This window comes from Polistes dominula, unplaced genomic scaffold (genome assembly GCF_049000335.1).
Source record: "Polistes dominula isolate Pdom_NZ unplaced genomic scaffold, Pdom_raw_medaka contig_307, whole genome shotgun sequence".
Classification (NCBI taxonomy): Eukaryota; Metazoa; Arthropoda; class Insecta; order Hymenoptera; family Vespidae; genus Polistes; species Polistes dominula.
Genome location: NW_028301025.1, coordinates 354,614 through 374,939, shown reverse-complemented (window position 1 = coordinate 374,939; position 20,326 = coordinate 354,614). Strand labels below are relative to the sequence as shown.

The following is a 20,326-nucleotide window of genomic DNA, read 5'->3' as shown; positions in this document are numbered from 1 at the left end:
ACTAGCGCCACACCAATATAACGTGAAAAGACAGAAAAGCTAGGAGAGTACTGGGAGAGTGTTAATCAATCGTAAGTTGGTCATACTGATATCATCTACGTTAGAAAATATTATAAAAGTGAAGATGGCAGTAGAGTGTGGTATACGTATTTTATTTTATATCATTTTCTCTGTTTTCATATTAAATTCATGCGACGGTGCAGCGACAGATATTGAATTAGATGCTAAGGCTCAATTATTACATAGACTCGATAGTTTGAATCTTCTTCTTTATACATTTTTGTTAATATTAACTGTATTAACTATATGGACATTCAAGCATCGTCGACTAAGATTCCTCCATGAAACTGGTTTAGCTGTCATTTATGGTAAGAATAATACATTTCTTCATTTGTCAGAACATTTTATTCTTATTTAAATATTATCATCACTGTTAATTGATATTTAATAAAATAAGTAAACTATACGACAGTTTTATCGAACATTAAATATCTTTTATAATTTTACCGTCATCCTATTCTTAACTGTCAAACGTTTCATAGATCTTGACTGATTACGCTTTATGCAAAATAAAATACTTTAATAGTCGCTTTGTGTTTAGGAATAATTCAACGACATCGTCATTTTTGTAATTGCATCATGGTTGTACTTCGACGTCATGTACCTGTATTATCTATATATGTGACATGCGTACATATATATATATACTTATTAAATCATTTTATCAAATTTTCTCTCTCTCTCTCTCTCTCTCTCTCTCTCTCTCTTTAAAGATATTATTTTATTTATAACAATATATTATTATAATCATAATAGAACAACTTTAACTTTATATTGTATAAATCTCTTTCTTAAATAACCTTGTATTAATGCATAAAGTATTATTTTCAATCTTATATAAAAAGCAAACGCAACACAATATATTACAATATTATATAAGGATAAATATGATCTGGAAAGTTGCTCGTATATTTGAACATATGTTTAACATATTTATTATATGTGTATATGCAAATAATGACCTAAGTATTCTTTACATTAATTATTATTGAAGTTTATACATTTGTATGTATATTTTGTAGGCTTGATCATAGGTGCAATCATTCGTTATGGATTTACAACAAATAGTGCTATATTACATATGCCAGTTGTACCGGATAATAGTAGCAAATATAATCAGTCAGTACCTCCAGATACATTATGGTTACGTTTTCCTGAAGACAAAGGTGGCGGTTTAATTAAAAATAAAACATTCGCTTATACTTTTCGTGGAGAAATTTATAAGGAGGACAATGAGATTGATTTGAAGGTAAACTTTCTATTATCATGAAAAATATGTTATTTCAATGAAATATCATGAATATGAATTATGGATTTTATATTTTATATTTACATTATACAGGCCACTTTTGATCCAGAAATATTCTTTAATATTATACTGCCACCGATCATTTTTCATGCTGGATATAGTTTGAAACGAGTGGGTAATATTATTTTGTTATAAATTAATCGTTTGAGTTGTTAGTAAATGCTAAAAACAGCGCGATAAGAAATCTGAACAGAGCAATCGCGCAACTTGATACTCAAACGGTTAAATGACATCTGATGTGAGCATACATATGCACATTTATACTATCCTGTTTCAGAAATATTTCTTCAGAAATTTAGGAGCAATTTTAATGTATGCTCTACTTGGAACATCAATATCAGCATTTGTCATTGGGTAATTATTAATAATATACAATTCTATTAAATTCATTGTAATGCTCCTTGGTGTACTTAAAATGGTCCATTGATTGATTTTATCTATTATCTGTTCTTAAGAAAGATTATTAATACTTTGTAAACATCGGAAAAAACTTTTTTTAGTTGAGTATCATGTGTTTTATATTATATTATAATGAATTATGTTTTTTTTTTTTTTTTTTTTTTTTTCTCTCTCTTTTCAGAGCATTGATGTATGCGTTCATACAATTAATACCGCATCTTTCTACATCATTTACATTTTTGGATACTTTATATTTTGGTGCTCTTATATCTCCAACAGATCCGTTGACAATAATTTCTATTTTTAATGATCTGCACGTAGATGTTAATTTATATGCTTTAGTATTTGGAGAAAGTGTACTTAATGATGCAGTCGCTATTGTTCTCAGTGGGTACGTATATTGTAAATATTTTAACTTTCTCCTTCAAGTATTAGATATAATGAAAAAAGTATTATAAAAGTATATTTTATTTATCTTCTCTATTATATTTCAGTTCGATACAAAATTATGCTGAACGTTATCAGTCTGGATCAGGAGGATTCGAAACAGTAGCATTCTTCCAAGCATTTGGCGATTTTGTTGGTATTTTTAGTTTATCTCTATTCATTGGTGCTACCATGGGATGTATTACCGCATTGTTAACTAAATTTACTAGAGTTAGAGATTTTCCTCTCTTAGAATCAGCTCTGTTTGTTTTAATGTCGTACAGTACATTTTTAATTGCAGAAGCTTCAGATCTTACAGGTAAAAATAAATATAGCACTGTAATAGATTTTAGAGATTTTTTGTCAGAAAATGTAAATATGTTATATTGCGTTTGTAGGTGTGGTTGCTGTTTTATTCTGCGGCATTTGCCAAGCACATTATACGTATAATAATTTAAGTCCAGATTCTCGTCAACGAACGAAACATCTGTTTGAATTATTAAATTTCTTAGCTGAAAATTTTATATTCAGTTATATCGGTGTATCGATGTTTACCTTTCCAAAACATCACTTTGATCCAGGCTTCATCTTTGCTGGCTTTGTATCCTCTTCAAAATGATGAATATAAGATTATAATAAATGTACGCGCGTGCATTTGTTTATATAACTATACGTACATATGTAACATGTAATATCCTTAACTTGATTACAATAGCTTTGTGCGCTCTTAGGACGTGCTGCCAATGTTTATCCTTTATCATTCATATTAAATTTAGCACGTAAACCAAAAATTTCAATGAATTATCAACACATGCTTTTCTTTGCTGGTTTACGCGGAGCTATGAGTTTTGCTCTTGCAATTAGAAATACTGTGTCAGATGCTAGACAAGCCATGCTAACTACAACAAGTTTAATTGTAATCTTGACAGTGATTTTACAAGGCGGTGCAACAACTCAATTCTTAAGTTGGTTCAATATACCGTAAGTGTCAAGTGTCAAAAGTATTTCATATCTGTTTTATTTTTTTAACATCTATAACCTCATTCTCATTTTTTCATTTTTTCATTTTTTCATTTTTTCATTTTTTTTTACAGCGTTGGCGTAGATGAAGAAATAGAAGGCTTATCACAAAATGGTGTGCGTAATGTAAGTACATTCATTTATTCAATCTAATATAATTTTGTGTTGATATGTCTTCTTTATACCTCATAATATCGCTATAATATAATAAATGCAACACTGTAATAACATTAAAACCAAACAATTATTTCACATAAAGTTATAAATATTCATTGAAAATGAATGTATATCTTTAAAATATCATTTAGTTTTTATTTCTAATTAATATTTGTCAAATGAGAAAGAGACATATTTAAAAAAGCTAAATATAATTCCGTGGAATTTGCAGCTAAAATAAACTTGATCATTTTTACTTGAATAATTGTCATTGGAAATATTTTATAGTATACATCATTTTGTGATATACATATTGCATAATACAAATTGCTTATTATATTATATAATAGTATTTTATTTAAAAATAAATTTTAGCATATTTTTATTCTTTTCATATATATGTTGCTGTAGTTACAGTTGCTGCAGTAACTCTGTACAAAATACAATTATATTAATTGTAATTAATTGTGTTACAAAACATATAGTTGTGCAATGTAAATTACAACTTATTATAGAGAAATATAAAAATTTATCCTTTGCTACTTTACTACTATTTGAATGTAGAAGTATCTATGCATGACAGCTTTAACTTGCATCATGTTTACATTATTCTTTCATTGAATCTTATTCATCCAGGTGTACAATTCACTGGACACCATGGAGGTGTGTATTGTTTCATTCAATTTCTATTTTAATATTATTTCATGCATATAAACTGGTAATTTTTAAACATCGATGCATAGAGTTATATAGCAAGTTCATTAATGTTTTCTAGATAAAGATTTATACGTCTAATATATTATATTATATTATATTATTGTTGAATATATGAAATTAATTGAAAAATGATTAAATATCTTTCTCATTATTAAAAGGAAACAAAATAATCCGTGGACAATTTTTTCATTTTTACATTTCGTTTTAACAGCATGTAGCATGTAACACAATTAGTTTGATTGTTTTTTTATTTATTATTATTTTTTTTTTTTTATTTTTTTTTTTATTTAAATTTTCCTTTTCTTTTAATTTCATTTCAATTGCAAATGCAGCATGCAAATAACATTATTAAATTAACATCTTAGTAATATTAATGGATAATTGCATTTTAAATAATTAATCTAGACAATACAGTTGTTTAACTTGCTAATATTGATACATTGATAGTCTGGTGGCGAAGGTGGCTTTGGCGATCTGGACATACGTAGGGAAAGAAGTCCTCCGGTATGTTTGCACAGAAATTTAAAGATTCTTTGCGATTTTATAAGTATTAATAGATTATTAATTATTACATTCAAGTATATTGATCTATTGATTATTTAATGCATAAATAGTAACAATTACTGTCCATTAAAATCATATATGTATATATATATATAGAGATATATAGAGATATATAAATATCTTCATACATAGGACAAAATTAATATTGAAAGCAAGTTAATTAAATATTTATTGTGCTAATTTATGTATTGCATGTAACAGCGACATATAACTTTGAAAAATTTACATCAAACAAACAAATCTTTTTACAATAATCCTGCTTCTTTATAATTCCTAATTATATAATTTAAACAGTCATATTACAGAGTAACTTATGACATACAAATAGCTCTAAATTTTGCTATATGCATGTGCTTTTTATTTTTATTTCAAGCGGTTACTTTTGTTATCCATTCTGTATGTCAAAGTAGTGATACAGAAAAAGTAAACAAATTTGTATTAACCAAATGTGTATGTATATGTATATGTATATTCATATCCAATGAGATTTAATTTAAAAAATAAGATGTTTAACATACAATTTTAAAAGTTGAATTAAGATAAATAATATTTATTTAAAGCTTGTAACAATTTCAATGCATTTAACATTTTACATAAACATATATATATATATATAACTAAAGAATAAAAAAGATAAATGTACTAGCATGTTTTAATGACAAACAATATAATTGAAATGTAACCAATAACGAAGTAATATTTTTAATATTTAATTAAAAGGGACTAATTTTTATATTCTAATTAAAAGTTCTAGAACTTTGTAAAAGATTTGATAAATTTTTATGAACACATTTCTATAAAAAATAAATATTTGCAATGTAATACTTACATTTATTGCATTAACTTTCTATTATAATTTAATTTATATTATAATGAATATTCATTTTGGTTGTATCTTATTTGAGAAAAAAAAAAAAAAAAAAAAAAGAACATTATATGATCATATAGGGTGGATAACAAAAATGTTATTCAAATTTCACAGTATAATTCTATGCAGGATGGATCAGTGCCAACCGGTGCAAAACCTAATGAGAAAGCATTGCTCGCTAGAATATGGGGTGATTTTGACACACGATATATGAAACCACTATTAACACACTCTAGGCCTACCTTGTTAGAAACATTACCAGTGTGTTGTGGTCCATTAGCAAGGATTCTTACAACGACGCAGCAAATGACACAGGTATAAAATATATATTAATGACTTACAATTATAATCATTTAAATAACACTTTTCTCTTTCTCTCTCTCTCTCTCTCTCTCTCTCCCCCCTTCCTCCCTCTTTCTCTTTCTCTTTCTCTTTCTCTTTCTTTGTCTCTCTTTCTTACCTTAGGATGATGTTTCAAGAAAAATTGATTCAGATTCTGACTTTTGTCTGGAAGATCGTGAAATGGAACGAAGAAGGATGAACGTACAGCCGGTGAGTTTCCATCAACCTAATCTCAATTACACAGTTAATCCGTGCTATCAACTTAACAGCACAGATGTTACTAACTTTGATGAACCATACGTAATTCTTAACTTAAATAGAAGATAGAAATAACACAAGAAATCTTATTTCTAATATATCTTTCTCTCTCTTTCTTTCACTCTCTTTCTTTCTCTCTCTCTCTCTTTCTTTCTTTCTTTCTTTCTTTCTTTCTTTCTTTTTTTCTTTCTTTCTCTTTCTATTTCTCTCCCTCACTTTCTTTCTCTCACTCTTTTTAGCCTCTGTAAAAATTGGTATTTCGCGTATATATTTTATGTATCAATTTTGACTTAATGGGTTTGCGTCTCTGGAGCTACACCCATATGTACTTACTTACTTTAATTAACGTGTACAAACAACACAAATCATTCATTTTATATGCTAGTATCGGGGAGTTTATTGAAAATATTGTTTTATTTTGTATATTTGTTTTTTTCTTTTTTTTTTTTTTTTTTTTTCATTTTTTATCGATAAGTAATATTATATATTCTATAGAAATAATCACTATTAACGTATCCATGACTCTTTCATATAAAATGTGTTGATAAATCTATATGCATGCGGGACTAACTTTTCTATTTGGGCAAGAAATGGTGATATACATAATCAATTTTATCAAAATATATAGAAAATGAGGTGTAACATATTAGGTTCATTAAAAACATTTCTATCTTTTTCTGTAATATAAAATAAAAATAAGAGTTCTATAGTTATATGCGTATAACTATTAGATCAAAAGAGTCAATATCTCTAAAATGATAAAAATATTTTAAATGAACCCAGTTGCGGCCTCCACCTTGAATAAGGAACTATTTTGCACTGAAAGATATTTTTTATGAAAATATTCTGTGCATAAAAATGTAGCCATGTACCAAGCGATGCAAAATTTTAATACTAGAGTAAACTTAATAATGACGTTTTAATAATAATATAAATAATAATAATAATAATAATAATAATAGTAATAGTAATAGTAATAGTAATAAAAGAAAAATAAGTATTTCCATAAAAAATGTGTGTATCACTATTTGATTGATCACATTTCACTGTGTATTTATTATAGCAATATTAATGAAATATATAGTCGTATATATATATATATATAAATATATATATATGATTATATAATATACATATACGTGATATAACAATACATGTATTGAAAAGCCATTGTAATTAACATACTTTAATTAATATCTCTATGTTTTCTAATAAATGTTAAGTTCTTTTTATTGGTAGCTAGCATTATAAATCAATGCATAACTTATGTTAAATATAAAAGATTAACGCGTGGATCAGTATTTATTTGCCTAAATATTGCAATATTTATTTGTTTGATTTTACAAATATTTACAATTATTGCTATTACTAGATAGATATCTAATCTTATATACATGTATATATTTTATTTATGCATCTAGAAAATTATGTTTAATGTCTCTCAATAGGAAAAAAAAAAAAAAAAAAAAAAAAGAATCTCTTTTCTTAATGTAACTAGAGCATTTCGCTGAAATTGCTTTATAAAATGCTTTCAATTTATTTACGCTTCTGTCCAATGGTTTGTCAGCATTTTTCAAGCGAATTACTATAGTTCACATTTGATTGCGATATTACCGGTTTTTTAGAGAAAAAGAAATCATGATGATGATGATGAGGATGATGATGATGAAGACCTAAGAATCATTGGAATGGAAGGATTTATTCCGTTACGAACATTATAACAACAAAGAAGCCAATCAAATCATTTTTTGATCAGTTCAATTTCAAGTGATTTGCAATGTGCAATACAAAAAAGTAATTTAACATTTTTCTTTAACTAATATCATTTTCTTTTCTTTTTTTTCTTTCTTTTCGTTTTTTTTTTATTTTTTTTTATTTTTTTTATTTTTCCTAATAGTGAAAAATTGTGATAGTAGATACGGAGTAAACAAACGTTTTAATATAATTTCCCTTTCTCTCTCTCTCTCTCTCTCTCTCTCTCTCTCTTTTGTTCTCCCTCCCTCCCTCCCTCTGTCTCTATCTCTCTCTTTCTCTGATAGGGAAGAAAATGTTGAACGATTTGATTATTTATTATTTAACATACAACTGTTAGACTTATGTCTTTGTCAGCTTCCTGAATGAATAGTAGTACAAGTATAGAATTGATATGAATTATATAAAAAAGAAAATAGAAGTAAATAATTTAGTTATTAAGATCTTTGTCTGCTGTATTAGTAAGCATATATAAGTATACCTTGTGATTTTTGAGAAAGTATTAATATAATAGGTAATACTGAACGTTTAAATGTTCTGTGTACATATATACACATATTCTTGTAATTTATATTCTTTGCATTGAATTATTTCTTTTTAAATTTGAGTTACGTACAAATTACATATAATTACATTGAACATTAAACATAATTTTCTATATATATTATTGTTTGAGGCGTTATCTGCTTAAAATGCAGTCAGTCTTACGTGTACGAAAATTTACAAATTAAATCAACGTTTTTATATTGTTCAAAAAGTAGTAGCATTTAACGATATCATCTTTATTTAAGTAATTTAAAACAAAACCAAAAAAAAGAAAAAGAAAAGTTGTTTTAAGAAACTTTAATACATAGTTCCTGGCTCTACTTTAAATTATTTTATTCTCAAAAACTTTTTATTACCATGTATTTAAATTAGAGATATTGACTGAATTTATTTATTTATTTTTCTCATTTTTTTTTGTTTTTTGTTTTTTGTTTTTTTATTTTCGACTAATATTCTAATCTATAGTTTAATATTTAATTTACTATTAATCTCTTGCATGCCGCCTGACAAGAATAATCTTTTTCATCTCAGGCTTGAATATCATGCAAGGAGTGTCAGTCATATAAATAGCATTAATTTATACACATTTGCATTTTTTGCTACTCGATGATTCTGTGTCGATATAAACAAAATATTGAATGTAATAACATGTTGTACTAGAATAATAACATACTTTTCACGTAAATAATTATATTTAATGATAAAACTCATGCTATTTCTTTCTATTATCGTCTTTTCTCTCTTCTCTCTCTCTCTCTCTCTCTCTCTCTCTCTCTCTCTCTCTCTCTCTCTCGCTCGCTCTATCTGTCCATCCATTTATAATTCTTTATTATGAAATGCTTCTTTAAGTTGCATTAATAACAAGCTTTTCCTAGAATTCCAATAAAAATTGCCCGTGAGCATACGTCACAATTTTTGTTATCAATTTCAATTTGTACACGATATTTATATTTCCAATTAGAATTTCAATATTATTTTGTATTAAACTATTAAACAAATGTCTAAAGAATATTTTTGGTAGTATAATAAAAAATCATTATATTCAATTAATTAACATAATAATAATAATAATGAAATTACGTTAATTAGTAATTTATAATTAGTGTAACTCGTTAATTATTTATTTTATTATTGTTTATATATGCAGAGTGTCCCATTTAAATCAATCCACTTAAATATTTTTGAAACTGTTGATGATAGAGAAAAGTGTGTAAAGTTGAATGGTTTAATGGGACACATTATCCAATATTATTAGTTTTTTTGGTTTTTTTTTTTTTTTTTTTATAGGTGGATGCGTAAAGGTCACATGAAAGTAAATTTTTATTTTTTAAATGGAATCATACATTTTTTAATGTAACCTTTATATGACCTTTACGTGCCCACATACAGAAGAAACTAATAATATCGAATAATATGCCCTCTTAAATACATTTTGGTTCTACCATTAACAGTTTCAAAGATATTTAAGTGGTTCAATTTAAATTTTAATATATATATATATATGTACCTATATTTGTTGATACGTATTCTTTCTGATGAGATGAGATGCAAAAAGATTCAACAACGTTGATGGCGTTCCTTTTATTTCATATTGAGAAAAGCCAAGAATCGTGATAGCCCTTATCCTTAATCTATGTTAAGAGACAAAAATCTCATCTAATTTGTGTATAATGTTTTAAATGATAAATGTTCTCCAAACTTGTCATATTTTTCATTTGTGATATATTATTTTATAAAATATTATATATACATATAATAGGTAACAATGAAATAGAAAATGTATTTACTTGGATTATACAGAAGAAAAATGAAACGCGTTTCGTCAGATTGTGAGGAGTCGCTGTCAGTTATCATCCATATCGTTGAAAAAAAAAAAAAAAATGCGCTGGGTTTTTTCGATATGAAATTTGAAGAACGCGAAAGCAGCCTGTAGAATTCAAACGGTTAAATATAAAAATAATTTGTTTGATTCCTCTGTGATAAACATTCGTATTGTGATTATAAAAAAAAAAAAATAATAGTAAAAAAAAAACTAGAGATTTCATTTGTTTGTTTGGCTTGTTGTTTTGTTTGATTTGATATTTTTTGTTTAAGTTGTATACTTTTTATTTTAATTTTTTCACACAGATGTACGACACACCGTACGACACACCGTACGACATACAGTGTACATATATGAACATGTTTTTTAAATCCTCTCTCCTTGAAAATATTGATTTACATTCTGTGCGATTAAATATGTCTATATTGTTAAAAATCTGATTTATAATATATATTAGTACATATATATATACAAGTACATATATAAAATATAAATGGAGATAAATTATTTTCTTTCTTGTAGAATTATGTAATAATTGAAAGATCTTAATATACTTAGACTTTTTAATGACATATTTAATAGCACAAAAAAGATATTGATTAACGATGATCATCTAAATGATAATAAATAAATAATAGGACAAGTCTATCTCAGACTAGTCCTATCTAATACGATCCTCTATATTTCACGTTCGTTTAATTGAATGTGAAAATATAATAATGGATGATATATGTAACCGATGTGTAATGTTAAATAATTAATAAGAATTTGGAGAGAGTAAATTCTTGATGTATTTAATACTTTATGGGGCAGCTGGGAACAGTGACAGGAGAAGTTAGTCCGGGACCAGTACCACTGCATACACGCGTCGCCTTGCCAGGTTTGATCGGCAGACATTTATAAAAATTACTTAATAATGAAAATTACTTTAATCTCTCGCTAATGTGTGTATTATTGAATGTGCAACGGATAAATATGTTATTTTTATGAATTCATAAAACTTCAACAAAAGAAAGTTTTAAAGTTCTCTATTGCCAAAATGAAAACACTGCTTATGTCCGGTCCAATTTTAATTGGAAAAGCTTCTACGAAAACTATTTTTTGAAATAATATTTGTTCATTTTAAAATGGAAAAGAAGAAAGAAAGAAAGAAAGAAAGAAAGAAAGTAAGAAATGTCATGAATAATGTTAAATTTCTTAATATATTAAATCATTTGTATATCAATCCATTTTCATTATTCGGTGGAGGTCCTGGCGGTCACAACAACTTTTTATTATTATGTAAAGATCTTTTCCACATATATGTAACAACAATAAATTACATAAATTATCTTATCTGTCTAATGGATAAACATTGAAATGTGTTTAGATGTGAAATAAAATGAAAACTGTTTTGTTTTTCAACAAATTTCCAACAAATTTCCAACAAATTTCCAATAGATTTTGCTATTGTGAGCAAAATGATTATTTTATATCAAGTGCAGGGTTTTTACTTTATGTAATTAAATGCACAGTAAAAATACCTCTTATATATAATAATTTTTTATTATATATGATACATTTTATACATATAAGATTATTACAGATAAATTCGTTCTGTGATTTTAAGTGATGATATTATTAAAAAAGAAAAGCATTAGTTCAAAGTGTAGATATAATATATTATTTGTAAAATGTATCAATTTTTGATCTGTGTACGTGAGTTAATACATTACAGTTGCAAATATTATTAGTAATATTTCAATAACGGTGAGTTTTTGAGTTTATGTATATATATATATATATACATATATATATATAGAGAGAGAGAAAGTACATTAAACTGGAAATGAACGCAATGGAAATTCTGCTGACATACGATATATGTATAACAATTAACTTTGTTCTTTATATATAGATTATAGAACTTATTAATTGAATTTTCTTGTTTTCTTTTTTCAAAGGAAATAATAACTATCCATTATATCGACATAAGTTTAAGTATAAGACTTTTAAAATGACAAATAGAAATAATACATAAATTGTTAATTTTTGATGTTGGCTGTGAACATTTAAACATAGTTTCAATTCTAGATGCAAATTTTTTCCATAATATTGGAATAATATTTAATTAATTATGTTTTTGTTTTTTTTGTTTTCTTTTTTATAAACGATTTTCAATTTCTTATGTAAAAAATTATTTTAATATACATTACAAGAGAGCCAATGGTCACAATATGCCCTTACCGCATTGTTGTACTTTTTGTCTTATTTATAAATATAATTTGACATGTGCAATTGTCATTATAAAAATATATAGAAATAATAATGTTGTGATACCATGTACTTCATTATGTAATGTTTAATAAAATGTTTGTAAAAATAAATAAAAGATTATAAACGATTTGTGTGTGTGTGTGTGTGGGGTTAAATTGAATCGTTGTTGAATTAAGTGTTTCCAATTTTAATTGTAGAATCATTCAATCACTTGACTATCAACAATCTGCCTCATTTTATCTGTAACAGAAAACATTGGACCATGTCCAGGTATTATAAAATCAGCAAGATTAATAATACGTGAGCGCATGTAAGATTGAACTTTTTGTAATTCTTTTTGACCGAGACTTTTCCAAATTAATGGATTAACAATATCCTCTTCTTTTTCAAACAGATCACCTGAAAAACATCTTTACTGTCAAAATGAAATCCCCTATGGGGGGATATTAAAATCATAGTAATGATTAAAAAGAAAAACCTGTAATAGCGACACAACTAGATTGACCATTAATATTAGTTTGAACTAATACAGTAATATCTTCTGACGTATGGCCTGGTGTTGCAAGAACTTTAACACCATCGCATAGAATATATTCTTCTATAAATGAAATAGTATAATTAATATTAATAATGAAATGAGAGAAAGTTAGATTTTCTCTTTATTCAAGACGTACCATTTTTAAGATTTTCTTCATAAAACAAATCACCGTGCTGTACAGAATGACCTACAATATGCTCTGCATTGGTAAATAAATTATTATTTCCAATATGATCGGGGTGACTGTGTGTACATACAACATAATCAATTTCTGCTGGTGTTACATTCTCACGACTAAGAGCTAAAATCACGCGTTCATCGATATGTTTGGTTTTTTTATTTCTTTCTTTATTTCTTTCTTTCTCTTTTTTATTTCAAATATATTTACAACTAGGATTAATTAGCTCTCCATGATAGATACCTTCCAAAATTTTTTTCTGATCCCAAGCAGTCATAGTATCGACAATTATTAATTTTGGTCCTTTTATTAAAGTGCACGAACAATTGGCGCACATTATTCTATCATCCATTTGTTCCGAGTATCCATTAAACAAAACTTTGACTTCGCACATTGTCTTCCAATTATTCTTATTATTGAAATAATACAAACGCGTATAAGGAGATTAATTATTTCAATACTAAAAATAATTCTTTTTACATTACAGTTGAAATAAATGATTACTAAAACAAAATTCCAAAGTATACGAATTAAATACCACGATGGAGAGGTTAAGTCAAACTTAATGCTTCAATGACCTGTATATATAAACACGGGACGCACTTTGAACACGATACGACTTGAAACAACTAAATCCAAATTCCATAAAAATAATGAAATTGGTAATTATCCTTGTATTATTCTATATGTAATATTTTTTTCGATTATATCTAAATAACTATCTTCGACAAATTATTTACTATTTTTGTATTTATTTTTATCTATCTGTCCGTCCATCTATCTATCTATACACACAATATACACAATATACACAATATACACAATATACACAATATATATATATATATATGTTGTATATGTATATTGAAATTACTGTTCCTTTTGTAATTATGTTTATATCATGTTTGCACAGTATTGCTTATCAAATGACCCAACAAAGCCATGCCTTGTTCTGAGTTTCAAAGGGATCACTTTAATGCTGGATTGTGGATTAAGTATGCAATCTATTTTACATTTCATGCCATTACCCATGGTTCCAAGTGCAAAATTTAATTCTTTACCAAATTGGCTTCCACGAGATAATCATCAAGACTGGCAAATTGAAGGGGTTGGTTTAAATGTCGAATATAAATATATAAATGTTAAAATACACATACACACACACACACACATAGATATTGACATATGAAATAAAAACATATCATACAATTGCAGGAACTGAAAGAATGTTGTGGAAGAGTATTCGTTGATTCAACGCCAGAATTCTCTCCTCCTCTTGAAAAAATAGTAGATTTTTCAGAAATCGATGCCATTCTAATATCAAACTATACTTGCATGCTTGCATTACCATTTGTAACTGAAGGTACTGGTTTTAAAGGGGTGATTTATGCTACTGAACCAACGTTACAAATAGGAAGATTTTTTATGGAAGAACTAGTAGAATTTATAGAACAAACACCTAGAGCAACTTTGGCTAAGCATTGGAAAGAGTTATTACATATATTACCACCTCCCTTAGCCGATGCTCTTAAACCAAAATCCTGGAGACATATATATGGACTGTCAGCTATAAATTCTGCTTTGTCAAACATTCAATTGGTCGGATATGATCAGAAATTGGTAATGTCGACATTTTCGAAAGAAAATTCTTAACATAATATAGTAGTAATAAAATGATATATAGAAATGAAATATTTTGTTTCTAGGATATATACGGCGCATTGACAGTTACACCAATAAGTTCTGGATATTGTTTAGGTAGTAGTAATTGGTTGATATCATGCGATCACGAAAAAGTTGCATTTGTAAGCGGTTCGTCGACATTAACGACTCATCCAAGACCTATGGAACAAGCTACATTGAAGCATGCCAATATGTTAATATTGACAGGTTTGACTCAAACACCGACTGCTAATCCGGATACGATGCTCGGTGAATTGTGTATGACTGTTGGTAGGTATAAGGCATAATAACAACTTGCTTACATGCTCTTGCATGTAACACAATGTTAAAAAAACCACTTGTTTATATAATATTTCTTTTAGCTATGACACTCAGATCAGGTGGCTGTGTTTTAATACCATGTTATCCTTCGGGTGTGGTATATGATTTATTTGAATGCCTTAGTACACATTTGGATAAGTCTGGATTCTCTCAAGTACCTCTTTTTTTTATCTCCCCCGTAGCAGAAACTTCTTTAGCGTACTCAAATATTTTAGCCGAATGGTACGTTTTAACACTCGATACCATTTATCATTTATATTTATTATTAATTTCATTAATTCTATTATTTGAGGCTTTCAACAAATAAGCAAAATAAAGTCTACCTTCCGGAAGAACCTTTTCCTCATGCATTTCTTGTTAAAAATTCAAGACTTAAACATTACACTTCTACCTATGCGGAAGGATTTAGTTCGGATTACAGGCAACCTTGTGTTATATTCTGCGGTCATCCTAGTTTAAGATTTGGAGATGCTGTACACTTTGTTCAATTGTGGGGCAGTAATCCACAACATACGATTATTTTCACAGGTATATAATAAAAGTAATAAAAGTTGATAAAAGTTGATAAAAGTTGATAAAAGTTGATAAATGATTATATATCTGAAGAGAAAATAATTGTCTTTTCTATTTCAGAGCCTGACTTCTCTTATTTAGATGCACTAGCACCATTTCAACCATTGGCAATGAAAGTGGTTCATTGTCCAATAGATACGTCTCTTAATTTTACCCAAGCTAATAAATTAATAAGAGATTTGAAACCAGAAACTTTAGTTATTCCTGAATGCTATACCCAACCGCCAATAACTGCGCTACATAGGACAGATCTTGTTATTGAACCCGTCGGAGTAAGACACACAATTTTTGCTAAGACATCAATTTTTGCTTTTTCTTCATTTTATATGTATATTTATTAAAAACATTATTTTTAATGTGTGTGATTTTGATTGAAGGAAAAACCATTGATTACTTTCAAACGGAGTGAAGTTATAAAATTACCTTTGAAACGTAAGAAAGGGCGCGTATTTATTGAACCAGATTTGGCTGGAAATATTGTCTTAAATGAGATTAGACCAGGATTAAGTCTCGCGTCGGTTACCGGTGAATTAGAAGTTAAAGATAATGTATATACGATAAAGGTACCACCAAAAGATAAACAAATATTAATTAATATATGTTAAATAATAAATCAAAAATCTGTTAACAAGAAATATTATTTGCACAGAGCATAGAAGATAGATCTAATTGTAAACGTAAAGGATCTTCTGGATCACCAGTACCGATAAAAGAAGAAATTCTTAAGGAAAGAAAGCATGAATATGGTGTATTGGATCCTCAAGAATTAATTCTAAAACTTAATCAAGAAGGAATTTTAGGTGCTAAATTACAACACAGTCCGACCTCTACTAGTATTCATTTGGTAGGATCATCATAATATCTTTTATTATCCAAATAATCAATCTTTTATATTCAATTTAGCTGTCATTATTTTTTTCTTTTTTTAGCAAGATGAGGATACTTTAATTCAGATAGGAGATAACTCGACTCATATCTTTTGCAATGGTGATCAAAAAATCAGAAGAAGATTAAGAGCCATTATAATGAAGTGCCTAAAACAATTTTAAACATTCGTAGAAAATAAAATAAACGAAACTAGCACACATGATGATTATTATATTGATGATTATATTATTCGTATACCAATGTATATATTGTTTTATTTATTTTTATTTTCATCAGTTCGTTAGTAATGTTCAATTGATATAATATTAAGTAAAACAGATATCTTTTTCACATTGTTGATTATCAAAATACAGTTATAAATATAAGACAGTACATATGTACATTGTACTGTATAATGTCAATTAAAAATAGTGGCAGTATCGTACAATAATTTTGATTACGACTGGATTATTTAAGATATCTTAAATTCCTTTTTTTTTTTTTCATAAATTACATTACGAGTACTATCTGTAATGGCAGAACAAAAAATCTATTTATTAAACTAAATAATAACGCAAAGAAGAGTAAAGGTAATTAAATACAGCTAAACAACTAATTAATATACGAATATACATGATAATATATATGCAAAAATACAACTAGCTACAGCTAAACGATATACAGGCAAACTAATTAACGTCGTAATTAGATGCCTATGTGCTCTTCGTACGATGTATTGACGACTACTGTTCTCGATCATCCCTCTCTTTCTTTGTCTTTACCTTTCTTCTCGTTTCTGTTTTGTTTTTTCTCCTAGTAACGCTTCACTTTAAAGAAAGTACAACAGACGCACAATGCATACTGAATTAATAACGTTTGTAACATATTTATATATATATATATATATATATATATATATATATATATATTAAAAATAATATAATATGTTTAAAAGCACGATAAACGCATAAATTGTTTTTTTTCAACACGATTCTTTCTATTAAATCTGCACAATTCAAACATGATACTTATTATTAAACAAAGAGAAATCAAAAAATTTTTAATAAAATTTCGCCGCTCTATTAGATAAATTTATAATGAAAACAATAATCATTCTCGTATCTCGTATATGATATTTCGAAAAGTGTAGTTGTTTGATAAATATGAATATGCTGAATTCTTTCTAATAATACTTATCGAAGACAATTATATGATCTTAAAAGTATACGTAGAATTCAGTTAAAATCAATGTAAGCATTAATAATAATATTATTTGTATAAAAGTTAAGTGTAAGAAAATTTATCGTTAAATATACAAATGTTTGAAATCTTAAAATCGTGACTTTTGTTAAAAATAATTTGAAGGCTTCGTATATTGGAAACAGATTTTTTTAAATGATGTATATTTTGTAGATAGAAAAAAAATGTTTATGTGTGTATATAATCTTATAATACTAAATAATGACTTAGTTATTTCCCTAGGAAGTAATGTTTCATATTTTAACTTATTTCATTACTTTGACGATATTTTACTACCGAAATACAGTAATTTATATCTGAGATTTCAATTTCAAAGTACAGCGGCAGCAGCAGCAGCAGCAACAGCAAGTGTTTGCCTACTTTGCTGTAGCCATACCAAGTGCGAGGCCTACTGTAAAAGAAGCTAAGAAGAAATGAAATTCTGTGGCTTTGAAACATGACGAATCACCAGTTATAGAGTGATACCAGCGTCTTGTACGAGATTCTCCATTTTTTAACAGTTGTTCTGCTTTATCTAATTTTTTATCAACATATCTCTCGACCTGAAACAAAGAAATATCTTTATTGTCCTCATATATTTCTACCAATTAATGATTTTAGGAGGTCTCAATATTTTGACACTTAACATATTATTTTATTTTGTATAGAATTAAAACATTATACTGATATAATTATAATTAGATAGTAAAATGAAACGGTTATTGCATTACACTTTTTTATTTAAATGCCGAAATATACTTAACATGTGTATAAACCACATGATTTACCGAGCAAGAATGATTTTATTTTTCAAAATTATACTATGCTAAGACATCTTTACAACTTGTATTATAAGAATGAATGATATTTACGAAAAAAAAGTAGAAGAAAGAAAGGGAAGAAAAAGAAATAAAAAGAAAATGCCCTCGAATCACAGAATTGCGAATCAATAGAAATTCGAATATACAAGATTTATGTCTTCATAGAAAATTTGGATATTATATTTATAAATTCACGATGCAAGGCCAATAATGAAGCCACCAAGGAAACTTGTTGCCACATAAGAATTCTTCCTGCACCATGTCCCTACCTATAAGAATACAAAATATATGTTTTATTTACAAATTAATGTTTAATTAATCTTTGTTTTTTTTTCTTCTTCTTTTTTTTTTTACCTTATCTATGAACCTAGGACCCTCCCCAGTTACTTTCTCTTCTACTTTGTCTGTAAGTTTTTCAGCTTTTCTTTGAATTTTATCCCAATTAACTTTGATATATCCTTGATGAGCAGCTATTTGTAAAATAATAATACCGCCGCCGACAGCAAAAGCTGCAACTTTTCCAACTTTCATAGTAAGGAAACCAGTCATCCTAAATTCGAAAGAAAAGAAAGAAAAGAAAGGAATTTACTATATAAATAAAGATAATTACACGCAGTAGTAGATATATGTCCTTACCATCCAGACGTCGTACCAATTATAATCTGTTTGGTAGCCGAAGTTTTACCTACGTCCCCTAAGACTTTGTCTAAAAAGCTTTTGGCTTCCTTTGAAACATCTAACGTACATATTTCTTTACTAGTGCCTTCCTTACTGCTTTTATCCCCAGGAAGATTCATTTTAGCACTATAAATATCGTATAGATTATTAAAACAATGACGCTTAGCTTACGACAGAATAACAATTTCAAATAGACAAACGCAATATTGCGGAAATAAATAATGAAATCATCTTTCATACATATGTATGTAGTATGAAAATCGATTTTCAATAAAACTATTTGAATTTCTTGCATGCATTATTATTTTCCTTTTGTTTATGCTATTTTTATATACTATTTTTATCCTGATTAGGACTGAACAAACAACAATGACTGAATAAAGAAATATACGGCAATGTGTATCTATCAATGACGGATTTATCGTCGTCGTCGTCGTCGTCGCGACATATATATAGTATTCGATGTTACACCTTTCAAGATGAAACAAAGAAATGACAAACTATATTCCAAACTATATGTATTCCAAATATTCCACAAATCAAATACGTTGGAAGAACAAAGCAGAGCAAAGATTATTTATACCGTTTGTATAATTTTCTTGCTCCTGACGTGATTGAATTTTTCGACAATTTGGGCATAACGCAGATAGATATTTAAAATAGATTTTCAAATTGTTATGTAATGTAATAATGACAACAATCGATTATTTTTCATAATATTTACGTTTAGTTTAATTACACGTTAGGCTCACCTAATCGTCCAATGAAAGATAATAATATAATAATCGATCGATTAATATCAGTTGCGCGAACTGACAGTGTCAGAATAAGACTTTAGCAGAATAACGAGGAGGAGTGTTTTAAACGAACGTTTAAACAACGTATTTACTTGATACGTTGCGATAACGCTTTAACTATAATACCGTGTTTGGT

General features: G+C 27.3%; 4 protein-coding genes across 13 annotated transcripts; 2 read left to right on the top strand and 2 right to left on the bottom strand.

The window, feature by feature from the left end:
* Positions 1-78: 78 nt before the first annotated feature.
* Positions 79-11,574, top strand: Nhe3 (Na[+]/H[+] hydrogen exchanger 3). 7 transcript variants are annotated; one of them, XM_015332449.2, is made up of 14 exons: positions 79-368; positions 1,083-1,309; positions 1,403-1,480; positions 1,647-1,723; positions 1,950-2,159; positions 2,263-2,513; positions 2,593-2,795; positions 2,910-3,175; positions 3,289-3,340; positions 4,007-4,033; positions 4,535-4,591; positions 5,649-5,834; positions 5,985-6,071; positions 7,745-7,984. In XM_015332449.2, the coding sequence occupies exons 1-14, from the start codon at positions 125-127 to the stop codon at positions 7,838-7,840; spliced, it is 2,061 nt and encodes a 686-aa protein (XP_015187935.1). In that variant the 5' UTR covers positions 79-124; the 3' UTR covers positions 7,841-7,984. The 7 variants fall into 7 exon arrangements, with proteins under 7 accessions (XP_015187935.1, XP_015187933.1, XP_089030423.1 ...); XM_015332447.2 differs by having other exon boundaries at positions 5,634-5,834; XM_015332448.2 differs by lacking the exon at positions 7,745-7,984 and adding an exon at positions 11,053-11,574 and having other exon boundaries at positions 80-368; positions 5,634-5,834.
* On the bottom strand, positions 8,825-13,605 carry LOC107072472 (metallo-beta-lactamase domain-containing protein 1). 2 transcript variants are annotated; one of them, XM_015332444.2, is made up of 4 exons: positions 13,455-13,605; positions 13,170-13,334; positions 12,974-13,093; positions 8,825-12,894 (listed from the first exon to the last, which is right to left on the bottom strand). In XM_015332444.2, the coding sequence occupies exons 1-4, from the start codon at positions 13,603-13,605 to the stop codon at positions 12,695-12,697; spliced, it is 636 nt and encodes a 211-aa protein (XP_015187930.1). In that variant the 3' UTR covers positions 8,825-12,694. The 2 variants fall into 2 exon arrangements, with proteins under 2 accessions (XP_015187930.1, XP_015187931.1); XM_015332445.2 differs by having other exon boundaries at positions 13,170-13,220.
* Positions 13,606-13,732: 127 nt separating this feature from the next.
* On the top strand, positions 13,733-16,878 carry IntS9 (integrator complex subunit 9). The gene is made up of 10 exons (XM_015332442.2): positions 13,733-13,873; positions 14,125-14,319; positions 14,427-14,831; positions 14,918-15,164; positions 15,257-15,437; positions 15,508-15,743; positions 15,849-16,060; positions 16,166-16,351; positions 16,438-16,632; positions 16,718-16,878. The coding sequence occupies exons 1-10, from the start codon at positions 13,865-13,867 to the stop codon at positions 16,835-16,837; spliced, it is 1,986 nt and encodes a 661-aa protein (XP_015187928.1). The 5' UTR covers positions 13,733-13,864; the 3' UTR covers positions 16,838-16,878.
* A 44-nt stretch (positions 16,879-16,922) lies between these two features.
* Positions 16,923-20,305, bottom strand: LOC107072470 (FUN14 domain-containing protein 1A). Of its 3 annotated transcripts, none has more exons than XM_015332440.2 (4): positions 20,146-20,305; positions 19,352-19,519; positions 19,070-19,265; positions 16,923-18,457 (listed from the first exon to the last, which is right to left on the bottom strand). In XM_015332440.2, the coding sequence occupies exons 2-4, from the start codon at positions 19,510-19,512 to the stop codon at positions 18,272-18,274; spliced, it is 543 nt and encodes a 180-aa protein (XP_015187926.1). In that variant the 5' UTR covers positions 19,513-19,519; positions 20,146-20,305; the 3' UTR covers positions 16,923-18,271. The 3 variants fall into 3 exon arrangements, with proteins under 3 accessions (XP_015187926.1, XP_015187925.1, XP_015187927.1); XM_015332439.2 differs by lacking the exon at positions 20,146-20,305 and adding an exon at positions 19,977-20,117; XM_015332441.2 differs by lacking the exons at positions 16,923-18,457; positions 20,146-20,305 and adding exons at positions 18,614-18,984; positions 19,977-20,117.
* Between the last annotated feature and the right edge of the window lie 21 nt (positions 20,306-20,326).

What these genes read in the sequence shown, in the direction of transcription:
- Nhe3 (XM_015332447.2), top strand. Translation starts at nt 125, where the DNA reads ATGGCAGTAGAGTGTGGTATACGTATTTTATTTTATATCATTTTCTCT. An exon ending in CTGGATATAGTTTGAAACGA is followed by an intron (nt 1,481 to 1,646) that starts GTGGGTAATATT and finishes ATCCTGTTTCAG; the next exon opens with AAATATTTCTTCAGAAATTT. An exon ending in AGAAGCTTCAGATCTTACAG is followed by an intron (nt 2,514 to 2,592) that starts GTAAAAATAAAT and finishes TTGCGTTTGTAG; the next exon opens with GTGTGGTTGCTGTTTTATTC.
- LOC107072472 (XM_015332444.2), bottom strand. Translation starts at nt 13,605, where the DNA reads ATGTGCGAAGTCAAAGTTTTGTTTAATGGATACTCGGAACAAATGGAT. An exon ending in TGAAGAAAATCTTAAAAATG is followed by an intron (nt 13,094 to 13,169) that starts GTACGTCTTGAA and finishes TTTCATTTATAG; the next exon opens with AAGAATATATTCTATGCGAT. An exon ending in TAGTTGTGTCGCTATTACAG is followed by an intron (nt 12,895 to 12,973) that starts GTTTTTCTTTTT and finishes GATGTTTTTCAG; the next exon opens with GTGATCTGTTTGAAAAAGAA.
- IntS9 (XM_015332442.2), top strand. An exon ending in AAGACTGGCAAATTGAAGGG is followed by an intron (nt 14,320 to 14,426) that starts GTTGGTTTAAAT and finishes ATACAATTGCAG; the next exon opens with GAACTGAAAGAATGTTGTGG. An exon ending in TGAATTGTGTATGACTGTTG is followed by an intron (nt 15,165 to 15,256) that starts GTAGGTATAAGG and finishes TATTTCTTTTAG; the next exon opens with CTATGACACTCAGATCAGGT.
- LOC107072470 (XM_015332439.2), bottom strand. Translation starts at nt 20,032, where the DNA reads ATGCCCAAATTGTCGAAAAATTCAATCACGTCAGGAGCAAGAAAATTA. An exon ending in GCAAGAAAATTATACAAACG is followed by an intron (nt 19,520 to 19,976) that starts GTATAAATAATC and finishes CGATATTTATAG; the next exon opens with TGCTAAAATGAATCTTCCTG. An exon ending in ATTGGTACGACGTCTGGATG is followed by an intron (nt 19,266 to 19,351) that starts GTAAGGACATAT and finishes TTTCGAATTTAG; the next exon opens with GATGACTGGTTTCCTTACTA.